General features: G+C 38.1%; 1 protein-coding gene across 8 annotated transcripts in view; it reads right to left on the bottom strand.

Moving 5' to 3' along the window:
- Nucleotides 1-18,751: 18,751 nt before the first annotated feature.
- The window catches only part of NFIB (nuclear factor I B), a 171,062-nt gene continuing 162,848 nt past the window's right edge, over nucleotides 18,752-26,965 (bottom strand). For 5 of the 8 annotated variants that reach the window (XM_009093959.4, XM_009093960.4, XM_009093961.4 and 2 more), the window contains one exon: nucleotides 18,752-25,339. In XM_009093959.4, coding sequence (XP_009092207.1) covers nucleotides 25,210-25,339 — 130 coding nt within the window. In that variant the 3' untranslated portion in view covers nucleotides 18,752-25,209. The remainder of the gene's footprint in view (nucleotides 25,340-26,965) is intronic. The other 3 variants (XM_018918367.3, XM_050987403.1, XM_009093962.4) reach the window with 1 other exon arrangement.

The following is a 26,965-nucleotide window of genomic DNA, read 5'->3' as shown; positions in this document are numbered from 1 at the left end:
GATCTCAGGAGACTTCTTACACCTGAGGATATTTTATGTTAATATTTGAATCTTCAAAAGACTTTTTTAAGTCTGCCTATAAAGCTGAAGTTATCTGTCTGCTGCCAATGAAAATCAGAACCTGGATAACTAATCTATAAGGTATCTTTGAAAGTGTTAGGCCTGTTCTACTGAATAAATTAACTTGTAATTAAACTTTTAGTTTCAGCCTTCATCTTCAGACTGAAACAGAGAAAAGCAAAAACTTCTCTTCCTAAGTTATTTTTGAACAGCATCCACTCATGCCAGCCTTTTAGGGCTGTTCATATTCATAAGGAAATAAAGTTTAGCAGACCTGTTACAATGAATTCTAGAATTTGATTCACACATCATTTTAATTCCTCTCCACTTCATTTCTATCCAATGACTGTTTAGAAAGAACTGGAAATATATCAGCAGGGGAGAAGGGAAATGGATGCTCATTATTAGAGTCAATCAGTGTTAGTCTTCTTTGCCTTTGGAATAAAAGCCTTGAAGACTAAAGAAAACTTGATATTTGGGGAGTGGGAAAACATTATTTAGCATCAACTATAAAATAGACTTAATAAAATATAAAAGCAAAAAAACTGTCATGCTAATAAAGTTTCAAAGCTGTTATGTTCAATAGTTTAGTCATCATTTTTATTAAACAAAACCAGAAAAAGCACTTTCACCAGGAAAGTGAAATAAGGGGTTCCAGACACTTCTAAGGTTATGGACAGAACAAAATTTTGATTTTGTGTCTAGCAGCACAACTAAAAAAGGGCATCTTGGAGGAACCAACCAAGAAAACTGGCTTGTTTATTTTCTCTTTTTGATGTTCACAAATTGGCCATGGATGTGTCCAAATCCCAAAGTGTTTAAATAAGTTGTCAGCTGCGGGAGTAAAGTTTTACTGTTTCCTGAATAATCTTTACACTTCTTCACAGAATGGATCCAAGCCAGCTACCTTCCAAGTTATGAGAACACTTCCCGTAAACTGCTACTTCCATGTGAAGAAAAACAACAGCAGAATCCTTTTTACTCACAGGACAGATAAGAACATGAGACAAAAAAGAGGAAAAGAGGGAGTAGCCTCTCCAATGAGCTAAAACTTGTCTCAGTAAAGGTGCAGAAGAGAGTAGAGAAGAACATGTGGAAGGTAGCCCGGCTGCTCATGGTGCTTCAGGTATATGCAAGCATTTCTGCTAAGGTGACATATGAAGGGGACATATGAAGCTATAGTATGCAGTGCTCCAGGGAATGGCAATGAATTTTGCACAGGGTAAGGAGAACCTGAGTGCTCCTAGGAAGCCCTCTCTAGATTTTCTGCAACATTACTCACAGCAGCTGAATATGGCATTTTATATTCACCTGAAAGGCAGCTTTGCAAACTGTCTGACTTTGCACAGCATTTTGTTTAATTACAGCTGTAGAGTGGTCTTTTCTGATAGAAGAAAACCAAAAACACATCCCCCCTTCAAAAAAAAAAAAAAAAAACAAAAACCCACCCCGCAAAAAGAGCAAAAACCAAAACAAAACAACAAAATTCCTTTCCTTGAAATTAGTTTAATTATCTAATGTTTAAAGAGCACTAAAAATTTTTTTTTGACCTTTTAGCCCCACACCGATTGAGTAAAATAGTTTTCCCTACTTGTGTTATTTAACCTGATGTCTTAGAAAAATGAACTCCCACCATTACTTACCATACAAAATCTACAGTGTTTTATTCACTGAAAAGGAAGAAGCATCTTGGCTGGATTCCTTAGGGAAAGATAGCCTGTCATATTTGAAAAGACTTATTTGTGAAAATGCACTCAGGAGGATTTTTTTTGCACAGCCCTCCTTGTTTCTGCTTTGAGCACCATTATCAGAAACCAAGTTTCAGGATTCATTTGAAATCATAATCATGAGAAGTGAAGAAGGACATTTCTCTGCAGTCATTGGCCCTACACTTAGTTATTCAAAATTTCCTTGTAATTATGATTGCCTATTTTAAAGTCACGCATCTGGTTCTGCCTCTCCCTCCATTTGTTTCCCTGCTCCCAAGATAATTACATTTTGACAAAAATTTATTGAGACATCTGTTTTTTGCTTCAGATCTCCAGGTCATTCTGCAGCCATAACAGCAGTGCAGCACAGCTTAGCCATTTTCACCAAGGAGGGGGCTGCAGAAACTAAACTGATGGCCAGACTGGGGAGAAACCTCAGTATAAACTTGCCTGGTTTAAGGTGGAAAGAAAGAGAATACTTGTGTCTGGAAGGGGAGAAAAAGAGGAGCATCTATCTGATAATACTATCCTTCAACCACTTGTAGTTCACATCTCATAAAGTTAACTTGTGCAAAATCAGCAATGCCAGCAAGCAATCACTCTGTCAGGAAAATGCTGAATTAGTGCAGCCAGACGCAGAGACGACTGGCAAAAAGTAAAAGGAAATTTTAATAACACAGTAGACAGAATCTCAACGAGAACATTTTGTGAAAAAGAAGGCACGAATAAAACAATTCATTGAAAGGAGGGGGCCATGTATTTAAATACATGTGTTTAAAACCACTGCCTTTCTGGCTGGCCCTGTGGCCAGGATCAGGATCTGTGACTCTGTAGTCCAGATGACATTTCAGAATACAATCCAATCTTGGTTACCTCAGAATTTAACACAGAATTTAGCACAAGGAAAATGGTATGATTTAAAGACTGCATGATCAGATGATATTGAGGAGAAGCAGAAGCTGGAATGCTTTATATTTGCTACCACCACAACTTAGTCCTAAAATAAACTGCCAATCTCTTTTAGTGGTGGTAATGCTTCCTAATTTTCTCCATTCACTTTTAGGATATGTTGCAAACATTGTGTGCATGATCAGCTGTATTTCCCATTTCATGAACTACCAAGAAAAATCCAAAATTCAGTGAATGTTGACATTAGCCAGAATTTATGTTCAGGGTTGGGAGAACTTGGAGTTCTCTTAATAAAGTTTTTTATTAAGACCCTAAAGGGCATTTTACTAAACCTCTCCCAAATCCCAAACAAACCACAGTTTATCATTATTAAGCCTCATCTTAGCTAAGTCCTACATAGTGAAAAATTTCCTGTTGCACCATAGGATTCCTCTCACAAACCCCAAAATAGCCTTTCTAAAGTTAACAGAAAAAGTTACTTTTCCAGTTTTTCTTTCTTTAACCAGCAAATTTTCCATTTGGTAATGTTACATCAGTGATCTTTTGCCTTATTGCATTTTGTAAGCCCCGTGATGTTTTTCCTGTAGAAACAAAAGTTTATCTTTCAGCCATATCAAATTACCATCTTCTTTTGAAGAAGTGCCATTCCCTTCATACTTCTGGGCAAAGCATGTAACTTATGCTTTAGCCATCCCCTTATTGCAGTGGAAGAAAGGCATAGTGATTATGGGCGAGAGAAGGAGTTACTTTATGAACTATTTTCATGTGAAATGAAATTAGTTAATTTCTCAGTCTCATCTGAAGAGAAAGATGTATCACAAAGAAACAGAGGATTCTCATTGCCTGTAAACTCCATGGACCAAAAAAAAAAAACAAAAAAAAAAAGAAAGAGTAAGAAATATTCAGTTTTGCTTGAGTTTTTTATAATGTGACAGCACTTTCTTGGGTTAGGCCATTAGGTTTAGAAGGAAATAACTTACAAATGGCACTATGCAATTGCAATTGTAAAGTTTAACTGGCTTTTACAGAGGAATTTTCCCTTGCACCTCAAACTGGACATTTTTGCTTGCTAGAAAGCTTTCGGCATTTCAAGTTATTTCAACGTGCTTAGTAATCTTGGTAAGAAGCCTCATTTTTTTTCTTAGTTTCCTTTTTGTCATCTCTGTTTTAATGTGCTCTTTGTTGCATCTTAGCAAAGTCAGCCTGACTTTGGGAAGTAGTGCCTGACTTTGGAGAATGGAGGAGAGAAGTACTTATTATCTTAATTCCCGCCTCTATCTCTGGGGAGATAAATGTTTCCTCACCCCTCCGTGATCCTGGGGCGGAAGCTGAATGCAGGGTGCTTAAACTGGTGAGCACTAGGCCCATTGCCAAATATTCTTCCACTTGTTCACTTAAACATTTCCCTTGAGAAAATGCCCTTTTTTGATATATGAGGTGTAAATTCAACCTCCATCTTCACTCAGTTTCTGCCATTTATTGAGCTTACATTGCCATCTGTGCCAAGCCACATCAGTTGGACTAGTGATGAGTCTGTCAATTTATGGGTTACCCCAAGAGGCCCTGCAAACTTATCTCAAGTGTAGAACTCATTTCACTATCAGATGAGATCATTCAGATGAGAGAGGCAGAGAAACTGCTTTCCTTTTGGCAGCATGAGGAAAGTACATCATTGAGAGAAGCTTATAGAAGCCTACTTAAAAACAAAAAAGACCTTTCATTGCGTGTTCTGTAGACACTAACATGATGACCCAAGCTATTTCTACTTAAAACCAAACTGAATATGCAGGAAATAAAGCAAGTAAATAAACAAACAAAATGCACAAAGCAAAACAAACCATTCCTTGATTTTATGCGCTGATAGAAGAAATTGCAGTTTGTTTAGCTTCATGAAATCTCTGACAATGGGCATGGACAAAAAGGATTAAATGTATATAGGACAAAGAAAGACCCAAACCCTTGCATATTTGAAAAAGCCAGATGTTTTGCTTGGCTGCTCAGATTTGATAAATTAATTACAATAGTAATGACCACTGTATAACAACAATTTAATTTCACTGACTCATTCACATTTTTTCCCATGCCATTGTTCAGAAAGGCACAATATTTGCATTTTATGAAAACATAAATGTTTCTGTAACTTTGTTCTAATTTCTTGGCTGCTTTGTGTTCCTGTGTTTTGATGCATCTGTTTATGTCACATTTGCTATGGTAAGTTTTGTCTGACACAGAAAGCATTTTGAATCCTGAATCATCAATACACAAATATGAACTGTGATTGAACAAGAGCCATTGAAACTCAAGTTTTAATAAATAAAACTGCAAGTCCTCCTTGAGTGTTCAAAATTGTTCTGTTTTCACAAGTAACTGTTTTAGAAGTCATCAGGACTCCTCAGGAATATATGCAGTAAAAGAATACAGAAAATCATAATTGTTGTTATCATACAGGTTGTATTTACACAATTCATTGTATCATTTTGCTCAATTGGCTTTTTGGAAATATGTTAATCCTGTCAGTTCGCTAATGGTGTTCCTACTCTGAGACAAACAATACTGTTACTCTTACTGTACCTCTCTCTGATACTGGGTTTCTTTACTGTGCTCCCACTCTGAATCTGAATTGACTTCTGCTCTAAAAAAAGAGTTCTCAAAGTATTGTATTTGAACCTGTGTGTCACTGAATTGTAACACAAGATAGTGCAATCCGAAAAGGCCCAGAAAGAATAAAAATATTTCAGTTGTTTTAATACGCAATCTTGAGACTATCTCAGTAATTGTGTGGACAGCCATTAGGCAGAATATACTAAATCCCACACAAGAGACACTTTTTTACTTTCTTGATTGGAAGAACCAGTTTTCTATTTTTCAAAAAAAATTGCATCAAAAAAAAATTCTGTTTTTTATTGTTGTTGTCTTCAATCATGCAATATCACAAGACCTGAGTGTCTTGTGACATGAGAATTACCACAGTGAGCTGGCACATGTGGGAGTGCTATAAGTGGAAAGCTCTGAGTGATCTGCCACCTGATTTTGAGTCTCAAATCATGAAATTCCTGCCAGTACTCCAGGTGATGTCAAACATTTGGGCATACCAAAAAAATGACTGAGAAAACACAAGCTGTGTTTGATGCAAAACTTTTCCACTGGCTTTGCCTTCACCAGAAACTCCTGTTACAGGGCTGCAGCCCACTTCTGTGTATTTCCCTTCACTCCAAAATTATTGTGTGGGACAGGAAAAACACCCAGCTTCTGCTATCATCCTGTTCTAGTACAGTATTGTTAGTCTTGAGTTTGTTCTGTATATCTCCATCTCTTTGCAATGATGTACAAACCTGCTCTAATGGCTTGAAAGGATTAAAATAATTTTTAAAAAATCATTAATCTTAGCTAGTGTCTGCACAGCTACCATCAAACAAAGGGTCACAGTATTTCTTCTTCATCCCTGGGAAGAAGATGAAACTACATACACACACTGTGATGTGACTACATACACACACTGGGAGGAGTGTGTGTATGTAGTCACAGCCTCTGGCAAATTAGATCAGCTCTTAGCTCACTCCACACAGAGAAATGTAGTTGCTCATATTCTCTGTAATGTTAAAACATGTGCAGCCACTAGAATTTGTGGTGTTGGACAGAGCTTAAAAGAGGAAGAATTTTCAAATTATTCCTTTATCCCCAGAAATAAAAAGAACTGTCTTTTTTCTGATGACCAGAATAAGTGAGGCAACTGATCAGTTAAACTGGTGCATAGGTTTTACCTACCAGTGCAGAGTCTTCATTTCCTTGTCATTAATCAGTCACAAGACTTGCTGGTCCCTCTTCCCTCAAAGTAGTTTGCACAGCAACAGTAATGTCTGTCTCCACTCTTCCACTTCAATAAATGATTGGGACATTTTCTCTTCCTACTCCTGAGCTAGAGCTTTTTCAAAGAAAACTGTCATGCATCTTGTTTTGGAAGCTAAAAAGAAAGGAGTTATTTCAATGTGCTTAGATAAGCAAACCCACAGCCACAGGCTGGCTCTCTGCCCTCTGCTTCACCTCCCAAAATTTATTCCCCTTCCAAGTACAGCCATTGAGAAGTTCATCGCTCCCTCCATAACTTCATTCAAAGAATCATTTCTCATCAAATTCAAAATTACCACTAGGAGAGATTTTACATCAGTGGTTCCACAAAATAATATCAGCTATGGCTACAAAAACTTTTCTGTTTCCTTGCAGCACAAAGTACAGTTATCTAACCTCTAATCCTGAGGATAGATCAGACAAAGTACAATGACAAGCGTACTGAGTGTAGGTGTCAAGATGTCAGTGTGAATTTGCCTCTGTGCAAGAATTTAGTGTGCACTGTGCTAGACACAGGTGGCTCCAACAGACCCACCACAGGACACAACTGAACCCATCACAGCCAAGCTGTGATACCATGTGGAAAATATATTTAAGACTGAAAAAAACAAAACTGCACAGAATGGAGGGAAGAGTCTGAGGAATGAACCTGTGAACACCAAGGTCAGAAAAGGAGATGGAGGAAGAGATGGAGCAGACCACACTGGAGCACTTAATTTCCCTTAACACATGGGAGGAGTACACCAGAACAGTTATCCACACTACTGGCCATGGAGAATCCTATGCTGGAGCAAGTTCTTATTTCCTGAAGGCCTGCTTGTATGAGTTACCTCACTTTTGAGCCAGGGAAGAATGTGAGGAGGAAGAAGCAGCAGAGAGGAGCTACTACAGACAGACTGCAACCCCCTATTCCCTATCCTCCTGTGTTTTCTGGGGAAGCGGTAAGGAAGAGGATTTGGAATGAAAGACTGTTGTTCCTTGGAAAAAGGGGAAGGTGGAGGGAAAGAGATTTTAGTTTTTGTCTTTGTTTCTCACCAATCTATTTTTAAATAGCTATAAATCAAATTAATTTTCCATATGCCAAGTATGTTTTGCTTGTGAGGACAATTTTTAAATGACATACCTGTTTTTATCTCAATCCAACAGTTTTTTCATCCTATTTTCTCTCCTCAATCCGTTTGAGAATGAGGAGTGAGAAAGCAGATGGGCAGGGGTCTTGCAGCCAGAAAAGGTCAGCCCACAACAGACACAAAAGGAGAAATTCTGATTTCAAAAATATTGAATCTCCAGCATACACATACAAATAGTTTATCTGCACAGTGTTCACCCAAAGTTTGAATAGCCTGATTAGGAAAGAAAAGAAAAAAGTAAAAACATTTAAAAAGTAAACCCAGGCAGAACTCAGGAAATATTTTGAAAGATTACTGAAAAAAATTAAAATGTAAATAGCAAACCAAAGTTTAAAATAAAAACTGATGGAGTCTCTCAAACAGAAATAAAACTTTTAAAAACCGAACTTGGATAATGTCCAGAGTTTATTTTGAAAGTAAAAGGTACAGTTCAATAGTCATTTGGTTTCACACCTTAGAATTTCTTATTTGTACAAAGAATGAACTGGTCAAGAAAGAAAACCTCCAAATAACTCCTGCTTCTACCACTTCTACAACGATCATCTTAACCTATTCCTTTGTACTTTCTTATTAAGGAGTAAGTCACTCCTCGGCAATGATACTGAAAGATAAGAGAAGGAATTAAGGCATTACATGTTCATGAACAGACATCTGCAAAAGGTGGTAACTAAGACAGTATGGCACAGTATGGCACCAGTCTGGTTTGAAGTCCAATCGTGACAGTTTAGTTTTATCTAGATATTCTTATTTTGATATAAATGTAATTTTTGTATTGGGTGGAAAAACAGCTTAAGAAAAGATGCAAAAGAAAGTATTTTATTTGAACCTGAGAGCTGAAGACCCTACCATCTTTTTTGGTTGCTTTCTAGTAACATTAATCTTAAAAAAAACCAAAATCCACACGTGTTTTTAATTTTAATTGCCCTGCTTCTGCCAAAAGGCCTTTTCCTCTATAAGGCATACCACTGTATGTCATATATATTTGATAAAGAAACCACTCTAAATTTGAAGCACTCTAAATTTCCCACAATCCTTTTTTCTCAATTCAATATATAAAATATTTCTTCCTCCAAGATGATCTGTTCTTGCCATGGCTTTGAGCTATTGCAGGACAACCATACTTTCACTATGGTAAGACCAACACTCTCATCCAGCTGGGACATTGCTATGGCTTTCACATGTAAAAGCCACAGCAATGCCCCAGCTGGATGGAAGTGTTGATGTGCTGGAAGATAGGAAGGCTCTGAAGAGGGATCAGAACCATCCGGTTTGATGGGCCAAGGCCAGTGTCATGAGCTTCAACAAGACCAAGTGGAAGGTCTTGTCCTTGAATCACAACAACACTAGCTGGGGGAAGAGCAGCTGGAAAGCTTCTTAATGGAGAAGGACCTGGGGGTGCTGGTTAACAGAGGTTGAGCATGGTCTAGCATGTGCCCAGGAGGCCAGGAAGGACAATGGCATCCTGGCTAGTGTCAGCAAGAGTGTAGCCAGCAGGACCAGGGAGGGGATCATTCCCCTGTCCTTGGGACTGGTGAGCCTACACCTCCAATCCTGTGCTCAGTTTTGGGGCCCTAATGGCATGAAGGGCATTGAGGTACAAGAGTGAGTCAATGAGAAGGGAAATGAAGCTGGTGAAGAGTCTGGAGCACAAGGTTCATTAGGAGTGGCCAAGGTTGTTTAGTCTGGAGAAAAGTAGGCTCAGGGGAGACCTTACTGTGTTCTAGAACTACCTGAAAGGAAGTTGTAGTAAGGTGGCAGTCAGTCTCTTTTTCCAGGCATCTAGTGATACAGCAAGGGAAAATGGCCTCAAGTTGCACCAGGGGCGATTCAGGTTAAATATTAGGGAAAATTCTTTGTTAAAGGAGTGGTTAAGCATTGGAACAGGCTGCCCAAGGAAGCAGCAGAGTCACCATTCCTAGAAATGTTCATAAAACAAGTAGACTTGGCACTTTTTGATAAAGTTTAGTGGGCATGGCACTATCCAACTGAAGGTTGGACTTGCTGATTTTGGAGATCTTTTCTAACTTTAATGGTTTTTGTGGTTCTATGAGTAACTTGTCTGGATTTTTTCAGTTCAAATTACTTTTTATGATATGGATATTTTTTAAACCACCCATACGAACTTTAACATTTTTTCAGTCTTTTGGAACTTCTATAGTGCTTAATATTTTTTTGAGTTAACATATTGCTTAGAATCATGAGATAGTTTGGGTTAGAGGGAACCCTAAATATCATCTACTCTCAATTCCACATTTATATACTTGCAGGTACAAATTGCCTTTGACTCTCTTCAAGGACCCCACTGTGGCTCTGTGCTTTGCAGATACTGCTCTTCATCCTTGGCAAAGAACTGAGAAGCATGTCAACATCCTGATGACATACAGGGACTATTTTCTGCTTCTTTGCAAGTAGGACCACCTTTAAGGGACCACCTCTCTGGAATCAGTCTCTCCAACATCATTATGGAATTTTCATCATCTCCATTTGGTAACGCCCTGTTTTGCTGCAAAGGTTTCTTTGTTCCTAATGTATTTGTCTCCTCTTTATTCTGAGCCCATTACTTTTTAAGCATCTTTTTTCCCCCTCTATCATTTTTTGTCATGCTACCCCTCTCCTTTTTCTATATCTTTTTAGCAGACAGCTTCTCTTTTTCCCTTCCTTTCTTGTTTTTGTTTTTTGGGATGGTTTTCCCTTTTGGTTTCTTTTGGTATTGTTGCTGTTCTAGCTGTTGGCTTTTGGGGTTTTCTGAAACACAGCATTCGGATTCATCAGAGAAGATGTCATATTAATTTCTTTCCACTTGAGAGGACTGAAATCCTAAATTATTCACAAAAGTGTTCAAGTCAGAAAAAAAAGTCTTGCAAGGTGATTGTGAAAGTAGTTATTAGATCACCATCACCATTAAATTTCCTACTTCTTTTGTGTTGGATTAGGTAATTGCTGTCTCAGAGAAAAAGGCATATCGAGTCAGCATACACCTAATCAGAAGACAAATATCTTCTAAGTGTTTAAGGCAACAAAACAAATAGTAAATGAGGAGAACAGAAGTTGCAGCTCATGCTACGCATGTTAACAGCAATAAATGAGGTTGGCTCTGAGCAAAGTATTGGCAAAATATATGATTTTAAAAAAATTGCAGCCTGTGCAGCATAAAAATTCCGTCACAACAAATGACATAGATACCACGCAGACTGAAAAAATGGCAATAACTTCTTCAATAGTGTCTAAAAGCACCTCTTAATTATTTTTAGGCAATGCTTGGTTTTTCTATCCCAGCCTTTTGACCTAGATACTAAATCCCATCTAGCAGGTGGGCTCCTCATTTTCAGGTTTTGTCAGCAAAGCAAAGGAAAAATATCAGGCAAGACCAACATGTGGTGTTCAACATTTCCAGTGGCCTGTTGTGGAGGTAATGTATTGTTTCTATTGAATCACGCATCTCCGCCATGAACCTCCAGGTACAGAGCCCATATATGCAGTTTTGTAGTTTTCAGGATAATTTTTTATCTTTCTCCTAAGTATCAGTCAGTTAAGGTTGTCTTGGCTGAAGAAAGTTTTCACTTTTCCAAATTCCTCTTCAGAGAGGAAGTCTCAGCACTAAAATACAATCTAGCACTGCATTTTTAGCAATGCAAAGGCACTGGCTTTGAGCAGCAGTCATTAATATTTCCTTTTTTCCTATAACTGCTAAGGTGATGACATCACTGGAAATCATATCCCTCTATTTATTTCATTAGCAGGCGACACCTTCTGCTTAATCAAAGAGCAGTTGTGGAAATTAGATGATTTTACATATTTCAGTAACAAAAAAAACAGAGTAGTACTAGAAGCCAAGGCAAACAGGTGAATGTTTTCATTCTTTGCAAGGTTTCTGACTTGCAAGAAAACTACTTTGACTGCAGAGGAAGTGATTTTGATTCCTTCACTCAAGCTAGAAAACTTCAGCTTGAAGAATTTGAGGTCTGTTACAACTCTTAGTAGAGCCGAGTGACTACCACATAGAAAGCGCTGATCATCACTCAAACTTGGTGAAAACAAGTTGTGTTAAAAGTCTGCAAAATCTGGTTCTTCCAAAAATTTGAATTGAAATTGTAATAATTGTTTCTTACTTATATTAATGGGAACATGTAGAACCCTCAGCGAAATCTAGGGACATAAGTTCCTATAAGCCAAGTATGTGCTGCTATTCTATTTGATCATAGAGAACCAAAGATACAGGAAGGCTAAAGCCTGACTATTCCAGCTTTCAGCCTCCATGGGCTTTCATTTTGAAAATGGTTATTGGAAATCATCATTCATTAGACTGTGCTTCTGCTAATACTCACGACTAAGCCTTTGATGACACACATACATATTTTATCAGCAAACCAACTGGAAAGTTCAATCTGTAGCTCTCAAAACAGAACCTTGAAATAATACTGGCTTCAAGAGCTACTTTATCTTATGAAACAATATTAAAAATTGTTGAGTCTTAGTGAACTCTATAGTCTTCAGCATCTGCTCTGTTCTTTTAATGGTTAATGATAATGATTGTGATTTGACCCATGCCTCTCAGGAAGTACATGCTTTTTTTTTTTTTTTTTTTTTTTTTTAGGCAGATTGTTAATTCAGTCCAAGTATCTTTACCCTGTTTAGGTGTCATCAATGTGCCTGGATAGTGGTGCACAAGACCAAGAGCAGAGCATATAACTCGATGTCATTAGACCAGGATGGATAGAGGCATTAGAAAGTATAAGCTCCTTCTTATAGACTACTTTTAATATTTCTGCTTTTAGTCTCCTATAGATTCTGTGGTACAGCACCTGGGACCTACCAGAATGCAAGTACAGAGCACAGTTTGGTCCTAGGGCAGGCTCCTGACCCCAGTTCACACCTCCCTGCTTTCTCAGCCTGGGGACTTGACTGAAGCACAGAGCCCCTGAGGTATTGCCTGTCCCAGAGAACAGGGAGTGAAGACATCCTTGAAGCTGCTTCTAGGTGCCATTAATTTGAAACATTCTCTTTCGATACCAATGTTTCCTTCATTTTTATAGATTGTCCCCAATCCACACTTTTACTTTTAACTGCTAGAAAACATCATTTAAAATCATAATTTTGCCTTATACTATAATCAAGCTTCAGGAATTTTCCCTTTTCTGGATACTTCTGGACAGGACCTTCCCACCCATTTCTCCCCTCATGCCTACCAAAGCCCTTCAGAAAGGCTTTGTCTACCAGCATAACTCAACCATCTTTGTTAAGTCTTTCTTGCTTTCACCACAACTCTTGATCAAATAGATCAAAGGGATATTTTTTTTCCTTACAATACTACAGTCTCTTGGCTGTCTCTATAGAATAAAATAATATATGACAAAATAATCCAGCCCCAGCAACAGAACATATGGCCACCACAGACTCTCAGTTTTGTTCATTTATTTTAATAGTCACCATTGACAATTGGATTTAAGTGCAGCCAAGACAGAATATACCTTTATCTGAAGATTAAATTCTGAGATGACTGAGCCCAGCAGGTCCTACCTATTCTTGAGACATGAGGTCAGCCAACCTTAAGCCAAGATGGAGATGGTCTTCTGATATAGTGGTGCTGTGGCATTGCTACTCCTTGCAGAATTGCTGCCACTGGAGGTGAAGAAGAGGGTAGGATATCTCTCATCTCTGCAGGTCCTCTTGGTGTTCACTTATCCCTCTGCTGCTCCCTGGGATGAAAAGGGATCCTGCTTGAGCTCAGGCTCAGCCATTGTTTGCCACCTCCCTTCTCTGGGCAGTGATCCAATTCCACCACCTTTTGTCCTCAGGAGAGATGAAGAGGACACACAGCATGAGGGAACCTCTGATTGATATCAGGCTGAGATAGTGGGGAATGGGAAGTAAGGAGCCTTAACAATTGAAGAATTAGGGTGAAGGCAAAAAGAAGACCTCACTGAGGAATTAGGATAGATAATTAGGATAAAGGGAAGGGGGTTCACTGAGCATACTGTAGAAGAACCTTGTGAGCCCATGGAAAGACAAGGATAGGACTGGCAGCAGGAGTTGTTTATGAAGGCAGCTGTTAGTCTGGACATGTCAGCTGCCCATCTCTTCAGGCCCTAGAACACTGGAAATAGAGAGTTTTAATGTTTCACAGTGAGATGCTCTGCCGAGCCAAATTTCATCATTGAGCACAGAAAAAGACTCTTCCTTTTCTAGTTTTACCCTTATATCATCCTCCTGGGGCGCTCTGAATAGTTATCAAAGTTCAAAGTGAATTAACTTGTAAATATATAAGATAGCAGAGGTTTCTGTTTCTCAAGTTGTTCTTTGCCTGAAACATCACAAGTCTGAACAGAAGGGTTATAAATCAAAAAACTGCTGTGAAGGGGTCTTGCATATATCCTTAAAAACATAATGATGTGACGGAAAACTAGCTACTAGAGGATCATCATTGTATCACTCAATTTATCTTCCCTTTTCCACTCTATGTAAGTGTTCCAAAGATCCTCAAGACTTCTTAGGACCAAAGATTGAAAGCCACTATTCTAAAGGATCACACCGTTCACAGCAAACACTGCTGGAGCTTCCTATTGATATGCCAGTCCAGGCTTGCCAGGACGCCATAGCCATTGCTGCTGTCTCCTCCTGAGCAGAGAGACCCTGGCACCTGTAAAGGCACAGTCATCCCAGTGTGATGCTAGCTTAGCATGCCCAGAAGGCACTAAGAAGCTTAGCAGGTGAACATCTGATTGGAGCAATTTTTTTTTTCATGATCTGCTTACCTTACTTTCACATCCTCCAAAGTGTCTCAACTCATATTAATATTTCCAGCTTGTGCAAGCTCTGAGTCTTGGAGGCATCCTGTTATATTTAGTTAATTTTCTTAGCACTGAGTGGATTTTATTAGTACTGTGGTGTATGTCCTCCTCTCCTGTTTAGAGTAAAAACAAACTAACATACATTAGATATTTTAGGTATCAGATACAAGTGAATTCCTATATTACATTCCTTCAAAAGGAGAGATTGAAGGTGGAAGGAGATCAAACCACCTAAACAGAAGAAAAAAAAGGCAACCCAAAGGAAAAACACTAAATTATCCCCAAGGAAAAACAACCTTATCTTTGTAGTCTTGTCTCCATGAAAGAGAAAATACACAGATTCTAATGATTATCACAAATCAGTGTTTTCTGGTCTGTGAAACAAATTCAACATAAGTAACTGTGACATTTTTCCAGGGTCCTTCAGCAGAAAACTGCACTGAAGGAAATATTTCAATCTCAAACAATTTGAGAGAGAGGTGTTTTACAACCAGAAAATGCCTGAGAAGTGTTTAAGCACTAAAGTCCCCACCCACCCTTGGGTGACCTCATTGCATTATGTGGCTTTTCAGTGCTCTAACTGAGGCTTCCATTTGTTTCTTGGAACATCAGCAACTATCTGATCAGAGAGTTTTTGAAAATTGAAAAGACAGCTATTTACAGTTGATATGGTTCCAGCTTCAGGGTTCTGCAGAGCTTGATTTCTCAGTTATGTAGAGATACATCTCTTACCCCTGCCCCAGTCCTCCGTGTATCAGACTTTCTTAGGCCCACAGCAATGAATGCTGGTTTTGGCAGCTGAGTGCATCTAAATATAGCCAATGGAGACAATTATATTAGCAGTGAGCATCATCTTAGCTGCAGAAACTATTATTTTCTGCTTTGAACATCTGCTTTCACCCTAAGGCGCCTACATCAAGAGAAAAAAGGTATCGATATTAAGGCCTGAGAAAAAAAAAATACATGTTCACCTGAATTAAGATGCCTTGGCAGCAATATAGTGTTTTTAAAATAAGAATTGTTAGAAATCAGTTGAGGGATCTCTCTTGGCTCCCAGTGGCATCAGTCAGATTTTCCAGAGGAGTGGTCCCTCCTGCTCCTCAATCTCTCTTTTTTTATAGCAGCAGGTTCTGTTTAGATACCACTTTAAGAGAATGTTGATATGAAAGGCTGGGGGTGTCCTTATAATTCCCATATGTTGTTCTTTCCTTCAGTTTCATATTTTTCAATATCCTGTAACTTTGCTCATTCCACTCTTTGGAGAACATACTGATATGGCAGAGCAAGAAAAGTGGACCAGGCAACAACATAATGGTGAATGCCATAAAAGGTAAATTGAGTTCAAGACACACTTGAATGCTTGCCCAGCTCTTTAGAGCTCTCAACAGCTCAGTCCATCAAAATTTCTGGGTAATGACCTTGTAATAATGGCTGCTCTCGTATCAAGGACATTTAATAAAATATTAATGAACACTAAAGATGTATTTGAGAGGCAGAGGTAGGATACCTCTTCAAATGCAGATCTTGGTTAGGTCTTGCTTATGTCTCTCAGAGTCTGATAATGCCAACAGCTTGCTTAGTTTGGATCCTGTTCTTAAATCTTAGCTGACATAGTTCTACCACGTCTTGGGGTGACTTACATAACCTATCTGTGAAACAATCCTGTGAAACAATCCTGTAGTTACCTTACCAGGAAGATTTTAGACTGCAGCTCTCTTGAGTGGAGATGTGACAAAGCGCATGAGAATCACCTGGATAGCAGCAATGTTCTTCCCTCCAGCAAATTCCAGACAAAATTTGGTTCAGTTCTGAGCATTCAATAGCCTCCTTGTGTTCATAGACACTCCTGGATGTGACTCAGAAACTGGCAGTTAAACACTCCCAAGGGTGACCTAGCACTCCGGACACAGACCGAAAGAAACAGAATGTCAGGGGAACATCCCCAAAGAAATGGGGCTGAGGCTCACAAGCAAGATTCTAAGACAATGTTTGCTTTAACCATTACCCAAGAAATCAGAAGCTGATTGACCAACAGTTTTACTGTGCAAATTTAGTTCTGTGCAACCAGCACAGAAATTAAGATAAGACTCAAAAAGAAACCCAGATATAGCGAAGATTTCAGAACTTCATGTAATGACTTCAGCAGCAAAAATCTTTGTGGTTGCTCTGCACACTTCTACTTTGTTGCTTGTGCATATGTTTGGATCTGGTGTCAAGATTTATGTTATTTTTCAATTATAATTTTTATGCTCATGGGAAAATACACAGAAATAACACTGGACTTGTTAAAAAAAACAATTATTTGTCCATTTCTTCTCAAAAATCTTGTAAATGGGAAAGCAGAAAGGCCTGAACTAGGTGTTCCTCTTTTTGTATCACCTCAAAGTTGCAAGTCATGCTCTTTGCATCCTCTCCTTCCTTCTATTTTCATATTGGTGGTATAGGATACCTTGAGCATAGGTACTGTATAGGCATAGGATATCTTGATAGGTATTTTATACCTTGAGCATGGCATTGCAGCTCTGGCTGTGCACTGGCAGTCTCAGGCAGCTGCCATTCTTTTTCCAGCTGTTTGCATCAGCGTCACCATAGAGCTGGCATGAGCAAGACTGGGGGATCAAAGTCATGGAGGAGTGCTACAGCCTTCATCAGGAGCATGCTTTGCAGTCAGCTGAAGAGTGGCTGGAGAAGTAGGGCAGGTTTTTATCAGAAAGGGGAGGCAGGGCTGAACTTAATTGTCTCTGGATTATTCAGGAATGATTTCTGATTTGGAGCTTTAAACATGAAACCTGAGGGCCTTAATAGAGTCTTCAAATCACGGCCAAATTGCACCACTCTATGAAACCCCAACTGGAAAAATAATTTGAATTTCCTAAATTTTCGTGTCTGACAATTCGTTTTGGAAAGTCACACACACAGAAAAGGACCTCTCACAGGAAAAATTAGTGCATTTAATAAACAAATGGTCATTGTGTTAACAAACCAGTAGGGAAAAATTTAAAAAAAAATAAAATTTCACACTACTGGTTGCAGCTATCTAAAGCTTATGCTCTAGAAACTGAAGAATACTTTTATCTAAGTACATGGAAAGTGATTTCACTTCACTGTGGGACAAAATTTTATTATTTATATATAATCCAGTTTAAATGTTTACTCTATCATCCCACCAGTGTTTTGACCATATTCATGTTACTTGCTAACTGTTGATACTGGTTATGGAATCCTAGTGATTTGAGAAAAAAACTTTCTATTTCCCAGAACATGAACTGAATGAAACATTCCATATGTACATCTGAATCACACTTACAAAAAATGATTCTTTTGTAGAGTTGAAAGATCTTGACACAACATAAAGATTTCTGGTTTCAGGAAAAATTTTGGGAAGATTGGATCTTAATTTTTTTATTCAACAAAAATGTAATCATGAAGATGTTTAGAAAATCAAAGATTGACTGTCTGTCACAAATCAATAATATTAAAACAAAACAGAGGTCTCCTAACCTTCTGCTATCATGCCCAATCTTACATCACAGGAGATGCAGCTCAGATTGATGCCTTTTTCTGGTCCCTGAAATCATGAGCTAGATACAATTAGGTGACAAAAAATGCAGTTACCTTTTATGAAGGGTCCCCTCAGGTGAACAACATGCTGAAGTACACGCCGAAAATATCCCAAAGATGCACATGTGACACAGAGCAAATACAGTTTTATAAGTTTAGAAAATTAGCATACTTGACAAGAAACATGGGTGTTGAGGTAATTCCCCCTTTTGGTTTAGCCTCTTCAGAAGCCTCCCTTCCTTGCCAGGTGTTTATGGGACAGTGTCCTTACATTGGTTCTCAGAAGAAGGAAGATAGGATAGGGGCCTATCTTGTTTCTGTCAAACAGGATAGGAAAATACTAGCACAAATCTATATAGTTATACAATAATAAGGGACTGAACTACAAATATTTGTGAAGAATATATAAAAGAAAAAATCAGTATGGCATCAAGATCACCTATATAATTACAAAGGTTGGTTGAATATAATGAAAGCTAAATGTAAAATTTAAATTGAGCTGATTACCTGATTGCATCTCCTTTTGGATTGCCTGATTGCATCTCCTTTTGCTCTTGTTTCCCTCCCTTTTCAGTGTAAGTAAGTTAAGCCCATATTTGTGTGCAAACAAATATGTTAAATCTAAACTAGGTATTCACAGAACTCCTTAAATTTTGCTGTGCTCTCAGGCTGCAAGGTTTAAGGTTTGTTTCTAAGATATTACCAATTATGACTTTCAGAGACAGAAAAGAAAACGTAAGGCCAGGTCTGTAGCATAGCTCATTTTTATTGTTTAAACAGTTTTTGCATAGGAAATATATCCGCTTCCAGTAATTGACTGCAGTATGAGCAGCTGCTAGCAGTATAGGCTGGATATAACAGTAACAATCACATTAAGTCAAGCTTGATTTACACCAGTTTAAAACTTGTGGCAGTTGAGTTCATTTGTAACCTAAAAAAAAAAAAAAAGTACCAGAAAGAACACTTTATCCTCCAACCAGGCACAATAAAAACCTTTGTTAACACTCAGGCTAAAATCAGGTCTGATGCCAGAGGGCTCCAATTCCAAAATTAAGTAGCTGTACTGTAATGCATCCTACTAGTGAAGGTTCATTACACAAAGACTTTTCACGCACCTTCTTTTTAATTAAACTGTAACCTTCAGGATTTATGGCCTACAGTATGGGAAAAAATGCCAAAAGTTTTAAAATGGATCAACCCTGGTATGTAGCTAGCAAGCAATAACTGACTACTTGTCACCTACAGTTGTACTAAATGTATCTAAAGAAACACACAGCCCTACAAAAGTTTTCTCAGAGAAATATCATTGAGATGGGGTGCCTCTTCCCAGATTACTAAAAGTTCTATATGATATAAGCACAAATTAACAGCTTGATGAAGACATAATCTAATGCAGCTCTTGAGAAGCCTATGCCTGGGATTGAGGAACCCCTCACATTCTACAATGTTGTAGAGATTATTTTTGAAGAAAATGTCATCTGAAACATATTTACAACTGAACTCAACAGAGACTGTGAAATTGAACAGGCACTGCTCATTTGTTTGAGTTTTTGGTAAACATTTTGCTGGTTTTTGTTTCTTTCTCATTTTGCATCAACTTCTATCAGTCCATGCAACTTCAATGCCCTCAATGAAAAATGCATAATAAGCCATACTTCTTAAAAAACCTCCTTCTGCATATAGAGATACATTTGCCACATCAGTCCCTGTAGCACAGTTTTCAAAATCATTCTGTCAAAAATACAGTAATACAAAGACTGGCTTTAGTGTCACTAGCTCACACTGCTCTCCATTTATTTAGGCCACCTTTTGTTTTACTGCTACGGTATCATGCAATGAAAGTATCAAAGGCTTATTCTATTCATGATGCTAGTGGCACTGAAGCCCTTTTCACAAATTCAACATACATCTGAACTGCAACACACAGATATTTCTAAAGAGTACTAACTAGTGAACCCTTTTATCATAAAAAAAAAAAAACCAAACAACTACTTACAACCATTGAAGAAAAAATTGCAACAAAAAAAAATGTAAAAATTGACCGTCTCCAACTTGTCCCCTTTACTATTGACAACGTGACCAACAGAGCTGTGGCATGGAAACAGTACAAAGAGTTGTCATGGCAATAAGTTTGGCTGATGCAAAGGTCATTGTGCAGGGTTAAAGGGCAAAATCAGTGGTCCATGTTATCCTCCAACTGCAGTGCTCCACCACACCCACACAATTTTGAGGAATTAATAAAACTGGGGAACTAGCAGAAAGTGCAAATAGGAAGGAGGCGGTTTTTGGCTCCTTCAGCATGGAGAAGAACATTCAGGTTTGAGCCTTTCCTGTTTAACTTTATTAGCTGGCATGGGATTTTACTCTTTTTTTTTTTCCCTAAAGTTTTCTATAGAAACCCAATAAAAAAATCCAGGAGCATACAGCTGGTTAATGTTAACAAAAGACCTTGATAGGATCATGTAAACCATAAAGGATGTCATGCTTGGGGCCTTACTGCCAGCAACATTAGAGAGTTTTTTCATTAAAAGTGAAAACTGTACACTGAATATGGGATAACTTTCTGCAACCTTCATAATCTCACACAGTATATATAATTTAGGTTTAGGTACAGAACACACTCCGGTGTCACAGATGTCTTTGTGCAATCTCTTTCATTAAGTCCTTATGAAGCTACAAGTTGCAAATCCAAAATTCTGCTCCCTGAGGACACAGCTGTGTGAGACTTAAGTACTGTTTTAGCTCTCTGCCTATCCTGAATAGCTCTGTGAACCTAATCTTAAATACCATCATGTAACAATCACAAAAACTTTTGCTAAAGGCCATATATACTAATAAAAAAGACAGTGGTGCTTCCAACATTTTGAAATGCTCTGAAAACCAACTTTTCCAATACTAAATACAACAAAATAACCTTCATAAAATATAATTTTCTCCATTTACATTTTTAAAGGATTAGTAACCTATGCTTTTCAAGCACAGGAATATGCGAAACAACTCCTAACATGGACAGATTTTTTTTTTTTAATACATAAATTAAGAAACTGGAGAGTTTTAACCCAAGTCCAGTTTCTAAACAAAGAATATTCTTGTTTAAAAATGGAAATGCATTTCCATTATAATTGTTAAAAAGTTAGCTTTACAAACAAGGGTATTTTAATTAAAAAAAAATTCTTAACAAAACTATACAGTGTACAAATTACTGTCTACAAGGTAGGCGGTTTATTCAGAAGATCATCCTTTCTTCTTGCTACTTGCAGCTTCACAAACTCATTCACATGTTTTCAATGGAGCTGCCCACCTGAACATCACCCCACAACTATATTGCTATAATTAATATTTTTGCCATGTCTTTATGTACAGTCTCCTTCACTGCCTTTTTTTTTCCTTAGTCAAGCCTCAAGCGTTCATGTCACTCCAGGGGAAACACACTTCAGTGGCACAGCCATGAGGCCAGGGCTGCAAAGCAACTTAATAAAGGCAGAACAGTGCACATAGAACGGGGTGGCTCAATTTAGTCAGAATACACTTCCTGGTGAAGGAGGAGGCCAGAGACTGGATTTGAGTTCTCAATCTTATCATAATCTTTTGACTGCTGAGCTTAAAAAAAAAACCAACCAAGAAAGCCAAACTAAAACCAAGCATTCAGTAAATGAAAAGTTCATTAACTTCCAAGCAGGCTTTTCTATTAGAGAGGCAGGTGACAAAAACCCACAGCTGCTGAATAACCCAGTTTAAAGAAGGAGTTTACATCTCTAGAAAATTGCATCTTTAAGCTCAGATTTTTTCATACAGGAGGCCAGATTTTAAAAAAAAATAAAGCTCTGTTAAGGGCATTTTTTTCCTACAAAAGGCAATTATCATTCTGTATATTTCATGCTGAAGCCTGAACTTGTTCCAGTTTTGTCCCAATGTGGTATTGAAAGCTTCCATGGAACACCTTATTAATGGAACTAATCAAGGATATGCCCTCAGCACAGCTCTGCTCCCAAACTGCTCTGGAGCATGACACGTGTAAAGGACAACACCTACTTTGTTTTATGGGGCCAGGGCCTGAGGCACACTGTGTTTGGGTCTAGCAGACTTTGCTGTGTGCTTAGCAAATAAATTGACTTACTGAAGGGTTCTGAAAGAGAGCCAAAGAACCCCACATTTCTTTTTGTGTCTGTGTCTTATCTGTTTCTTTTTCTTTTTTTTTTTTTTTTTTCCAGTTTAGCTAAATCTGAAAGGTTTATTTTCCTACATTTCCCATCTCTGTAGCCATTCAAGCTCTGCCTACACACTGTCTCCTCCTGGAGACATGTGGCACCACTACTGCTCTCAACCACAGCTGGAGCCAGAAGGGACTGACGGTGGTACACCCTGACCAGGGCTCATTGGGGTGGCTGCTGCTGGAGCTGCACCTCTGGGACTGCTCCAGGGTAGGAAAACCTCCAAAATGCAGAGACAGCTGCAAAGGGATGGATTTCCCCATCCACATGACTATAAGCTCCTCTGCTTTCACCCTAGTAGAAGACTGTACTTTAGAGAAAACTTCACCCTGTGTTGAGCCATACATTGCTGAGTGTAAGAGATCACCAGCAACAGGCCCATTACTGGTCTGCAAAATGGGATTTTACTGGAAACACACTTTTATTTCCACCGTGGTCCAATTCCTTGCATAAAGAAACTCCTTGTCCACTACACCCCAGAGGTCTCCATCAGATCTCTATGAGAAGAGTGCAAACTTCTGACACAGCCCAGCCAGGCTGACAATTGTAATTCAAATGCTGAATTAAGAAACTTGGCGGGGCAAGAGGGGAGTGGAATATTGAAAAATTATGTACAGGAAAAATGTCAAGCAGAATAGGAGGGGCAAATTTTCTAGCAGCTCCAGAGTCCACTGGAGTCAGTGGAATTATGCCAGCAAAGATTTTGGCCCTGTACTTGCATTTCCTAGACAAAGTAAATGTCTTAGTCATTCTGAGCTAAAAACATTTTCTAACATGATCACTTCAGGATGCATTATCTTTGCCAGAATGGAAAAGGCTTCATCTCACTGTGGGTCTTGACCTCTTTCTCTGTCTGTCTGTCTTTCTCATGAAAAAAACCGTGAAGTAAAACAATTTCCTCAAGTCAAGTCTGCCTCCAACAGAATTCATTATCTATTTTTTAAATCCAGAAATGATTTCAGCTTGCACCCCAGGTGGGAAGTTAAAAAGAGGGAACCTATTTGAAAGTTTGTCACAGTAGGCAGAACAGTTGCTTTACAGCCCTTGCCTGGCTAAGGGTGCACTGCTTCACAGCTACACTGTAAAGTGTTAAAAATCCTCCCCCCCACCCCAGAATATATATATATGTATGTATAAAAAAAAATCCCCTGTCCACCTCTCAGTACAGAAAAGGACCTCATCACACTGCAAAAATAGCAGTACCCACTTTGGTCAATTAAAACAAACAAAAAAAGCATACATTATTTTTTTTTTTAAATCTGTGTACTTACCTATAATAACCAATACAGCTAAAAGCACTACCTACATAGGCAAAACTTGGTATTGCATAATTCGTATAAATTTGTATCCCCTCCCCCCAATATTAATTGGAAGATGAAAAACATGAAAGGTTAATAGAAAAAACACCAAAATACTGAAAATATTGCTGGTCGATTACAATTCTTAAGCGGCAACTATACACAGCCATGATATGCTCTATAAATGTGAGATAAAGGTATAACTGTCTAAAAAATCCATGATGTCACACATTTTTCGCATCTGGAGTACAAAATATTTTGTCATAAAAATGGTAAAGATTTAAAATTATAATAAATGCAGCAAAACAAGTGTAGTGATGTCAATTTTTGTAGTTTTTTTTTCTTTTTTACTTTTTTTCCATTTTTTAGATTTCAAGGCAAGGCACGTAATGTGGACATTATATCTTCGTGCAAATTAGGATTACTGGAAAGAGTATTTTAAATTTTTAAAGAGACATAGAGGCAAAATGTCTGCCCATGCACGTTATATTTCTGTCAATATGTGAAAATTGTTGAACAAGGCTAACTTCTGAAAGCACCATGCAAGTTTACAGCACCCTGTAATTAGACTTACATTAAGAGTGCATTATTTAAATACAACATATCCCCATCCTGGTATTACCAGTTTGTAAACGGTAAGCTTTGCCCTTGTGACATGGATTTGCCTATGTCTTTGTCTCTATGATGTAGATTTTACAGAAACATGTAAACCCTATGGGTTCTTGATGCAACAAGTAACTTTAAATAAATAAATCCTACCCCTCTGTGGAGGCAGCAGCTAAACCAACATAAGTGCTGTGTTTCCACTGATTTCTTATTCTCAAGGATGTGATTTGTCTTTACCTAATGCCTTTTAATGCCCTCAAAAACTGAGGGGAAAAATAAGTTTGTTCAGAGTAATTTTTTATTTTTATTTTTAATCCCCTCAATTTAGAGTCCAAGGGCTGAAGGACTTATAGTGATGACCTCTTAGATATGCTTTTTAAATTGCACTTGCCTCTGTAAGTGTTTCTTTACTGGGGAAAACGTCACTCTTTTCCTTTTCTTTTTTTACTGTTGCATGAGAAGATAACACTTTTACCTGCATAGAGGCATTTCTTCCATAGAGCCTGTGTGTCCATACTGATTGAAAATTTCAAACTGCATAACACACTAGAAAAAGGCTGAATTAAGGGCCAAAGTTTAATAAATCCATACTGATAACTAAAGGCTACAGAGCTTATTTTAAAAACATTTAGAAATCAGACTGTTGAGAAAATGGTTGGCTCACAGCCCTTGTCCTCCTGCAGCTCAGCCGTCGCTGCCTAGCCTTTGTTTTGTGAGATAACCAGGAATAGTGATCTCATGCGTAAACAACAAGAATACTAAACCAACAGAACTAGCTTATCATGCAAATATTAAGGCATCTAGAAAGTCAGTTAAAATATATTGTCAGAGACAGAACATCTATTTCCCAGCGGACTTCATATAACAAAGGCTACTTAGGAGGAGCTGCATTCTACTCATCAGTGAAATATCATCGACCCTTTGTATATCATTTCAGTTTCAACCATAAGAGAATTAGTGATTGTAAGAGCTGCAATTGCTGGTCTATTTTTGTTCTTCTTTCTTCACGTTCTTTTCTCATACTGTCTTCTTTTCTTTTTCTTTGTTTTTTTTTTTTTTCTTTTTTTTAATTTTGCTTTAATTTTTTTCCCTCAGTTGCTTGTTTCTGCTTGAAGGAAAGGCTCTCCAATTATGTTCAAACCATAATTTGGGACATTTGTCGGCAGGATCGGTGTCCTATTTGATACTTGGAAAGGAACCAAGCTAGCCCAGGTACCAGGACTGTTGAAAAGGGGAAAGAGACAAGGAGGAAAAGAGAGAGAAAAAAAAAACATATATTAAACATGTATACAATGACTTTGAATCAAGGTCCAGCTAATATTCATTAATAATAGCACTACTTAAGATAGAGCTGGAAAGAAAATTTGTGAATGTAACTTGAGATTATACTTCCCAGTTTTCTTTGTGAAAATATGAGTTGTTTGAAAGAAAAATAATTCTGTTGAACCTGGTAGCAAGTTGTATGACTCCAGAGTTACCCTAAGTGGTCTATATGTTTATGAAAAGCCCCAAAAATGTCAAATGCAAATATATAGAGTGGACACAACTAAGCCATACAAATGACATTATATAGTGTAATGGATATCATTTAAGAGCTAGTGAAATATACCACAGGTACAGTGTTCTTTTTTCAAGAATACAGGATAAAGATTCAGGGGTTCAGCATCCTCTGAGATTTCCTCCACTCTTACAACAGCAGTCTATCTTGTCACCATCCCAAGATGGGCCTCTGAGATCTAAGTATGCCCATAAGAACAGAGGATTTTTATGTTCAAACAACCTGCTTTTTAAAAAATTTTTCCCTAAGGATATCAGTCTCAGAAACACCAGTTAACACAGGATCCAATCATCTAAACACTTCCAGCCGAGGGTAGCCGTGAGTCGAGGGTAACAACAAGTACCATATTTTTTTCAACAAACCTCTGAGAAAGAAAATATTTTCAAGGACAATTCAATGACTAAGAACTTAAGTCATCATTTTAAAAGATTTAAAAGAACTCTGTCACTAAGGAGCTAAAGTCCCAATGGCATTCACAGGTTCACCAGGCACCAGTCAGTAGTACTTGCAAGACGAATTCTCAAGGATGGGTCTCATCTGCTGTGCTCAGTACCCAGCAGCCGCAGTGGCCCTTTCCTTCGATGTGGTCCTGGCAGCCCAGGAGTCCAAACCAAATATCCTAAGCTATACGACTCTATGACTTCTGAGAAAGTTTTGTCACATTTACTCAGAAGAAAAACAGCATCATCAAGTCAGCATCACTGCCAAAGACCTAATACCAGCACTGGACATACAGCATGCAAACACATCCTCTGCGTTTCATTTCATTGATCTTTTCCAGTGTTTATCATAAATATGAGTGCTTACTTGGAATTATATTCTGGGATTAGGCTAACAAGCTTCCTGATAACACATCTGAAGCCCTTCAACATGTGTACTGTGGAGGCAAAAAGTTTTCTTCCCCCTATATCTTTTGGCCCATTTCTTCACAGTTCTCTCCCTGGACAAGCAGATGTGCTTTTGTGGCATCAGGTATAAAGAGGAAAATTGACCATTTTTATCTATTTCAAATGTTAATGACATAATTACTCTTCATTTGTGAGCCTTTTGTGATCATTTCAGTTGCTGAAAAATGGTCAACTTCTTTTGTGAATTCCATGGGACACATTTCTCAGGTCTTTCGCATTAAAATAATACAAACAGCTTCTGTAATTTACTTCTGTTTGAAAATACTTACCTCTCTAAACTTGCTAATTTACTTTTTAAATTCCTAGCAATTAATTTCAGGTGCTATGTTTTACACACACAAAAAAAGTGGAAATAGTTCCTGACCTGCTTGTCAAAATAAC

The sequence above is a fragment of the Serinus canaria genome, chromosome Z, assembly GCF_022539315.1.
Source record: "Serinus canaria isolate serCan28SL12 chromosome Z, serCan2020, whole genome shotgun sequence".
Taxonomy (NCBI): Eukaryota; Metazoa; Chordata; class Aves; order Passeriformes; family Fringillidae; genus Serinus; species Serinus canaria.
This window is presented reverse-complemented; position numbering and strand designations above follow the sequence as displayed.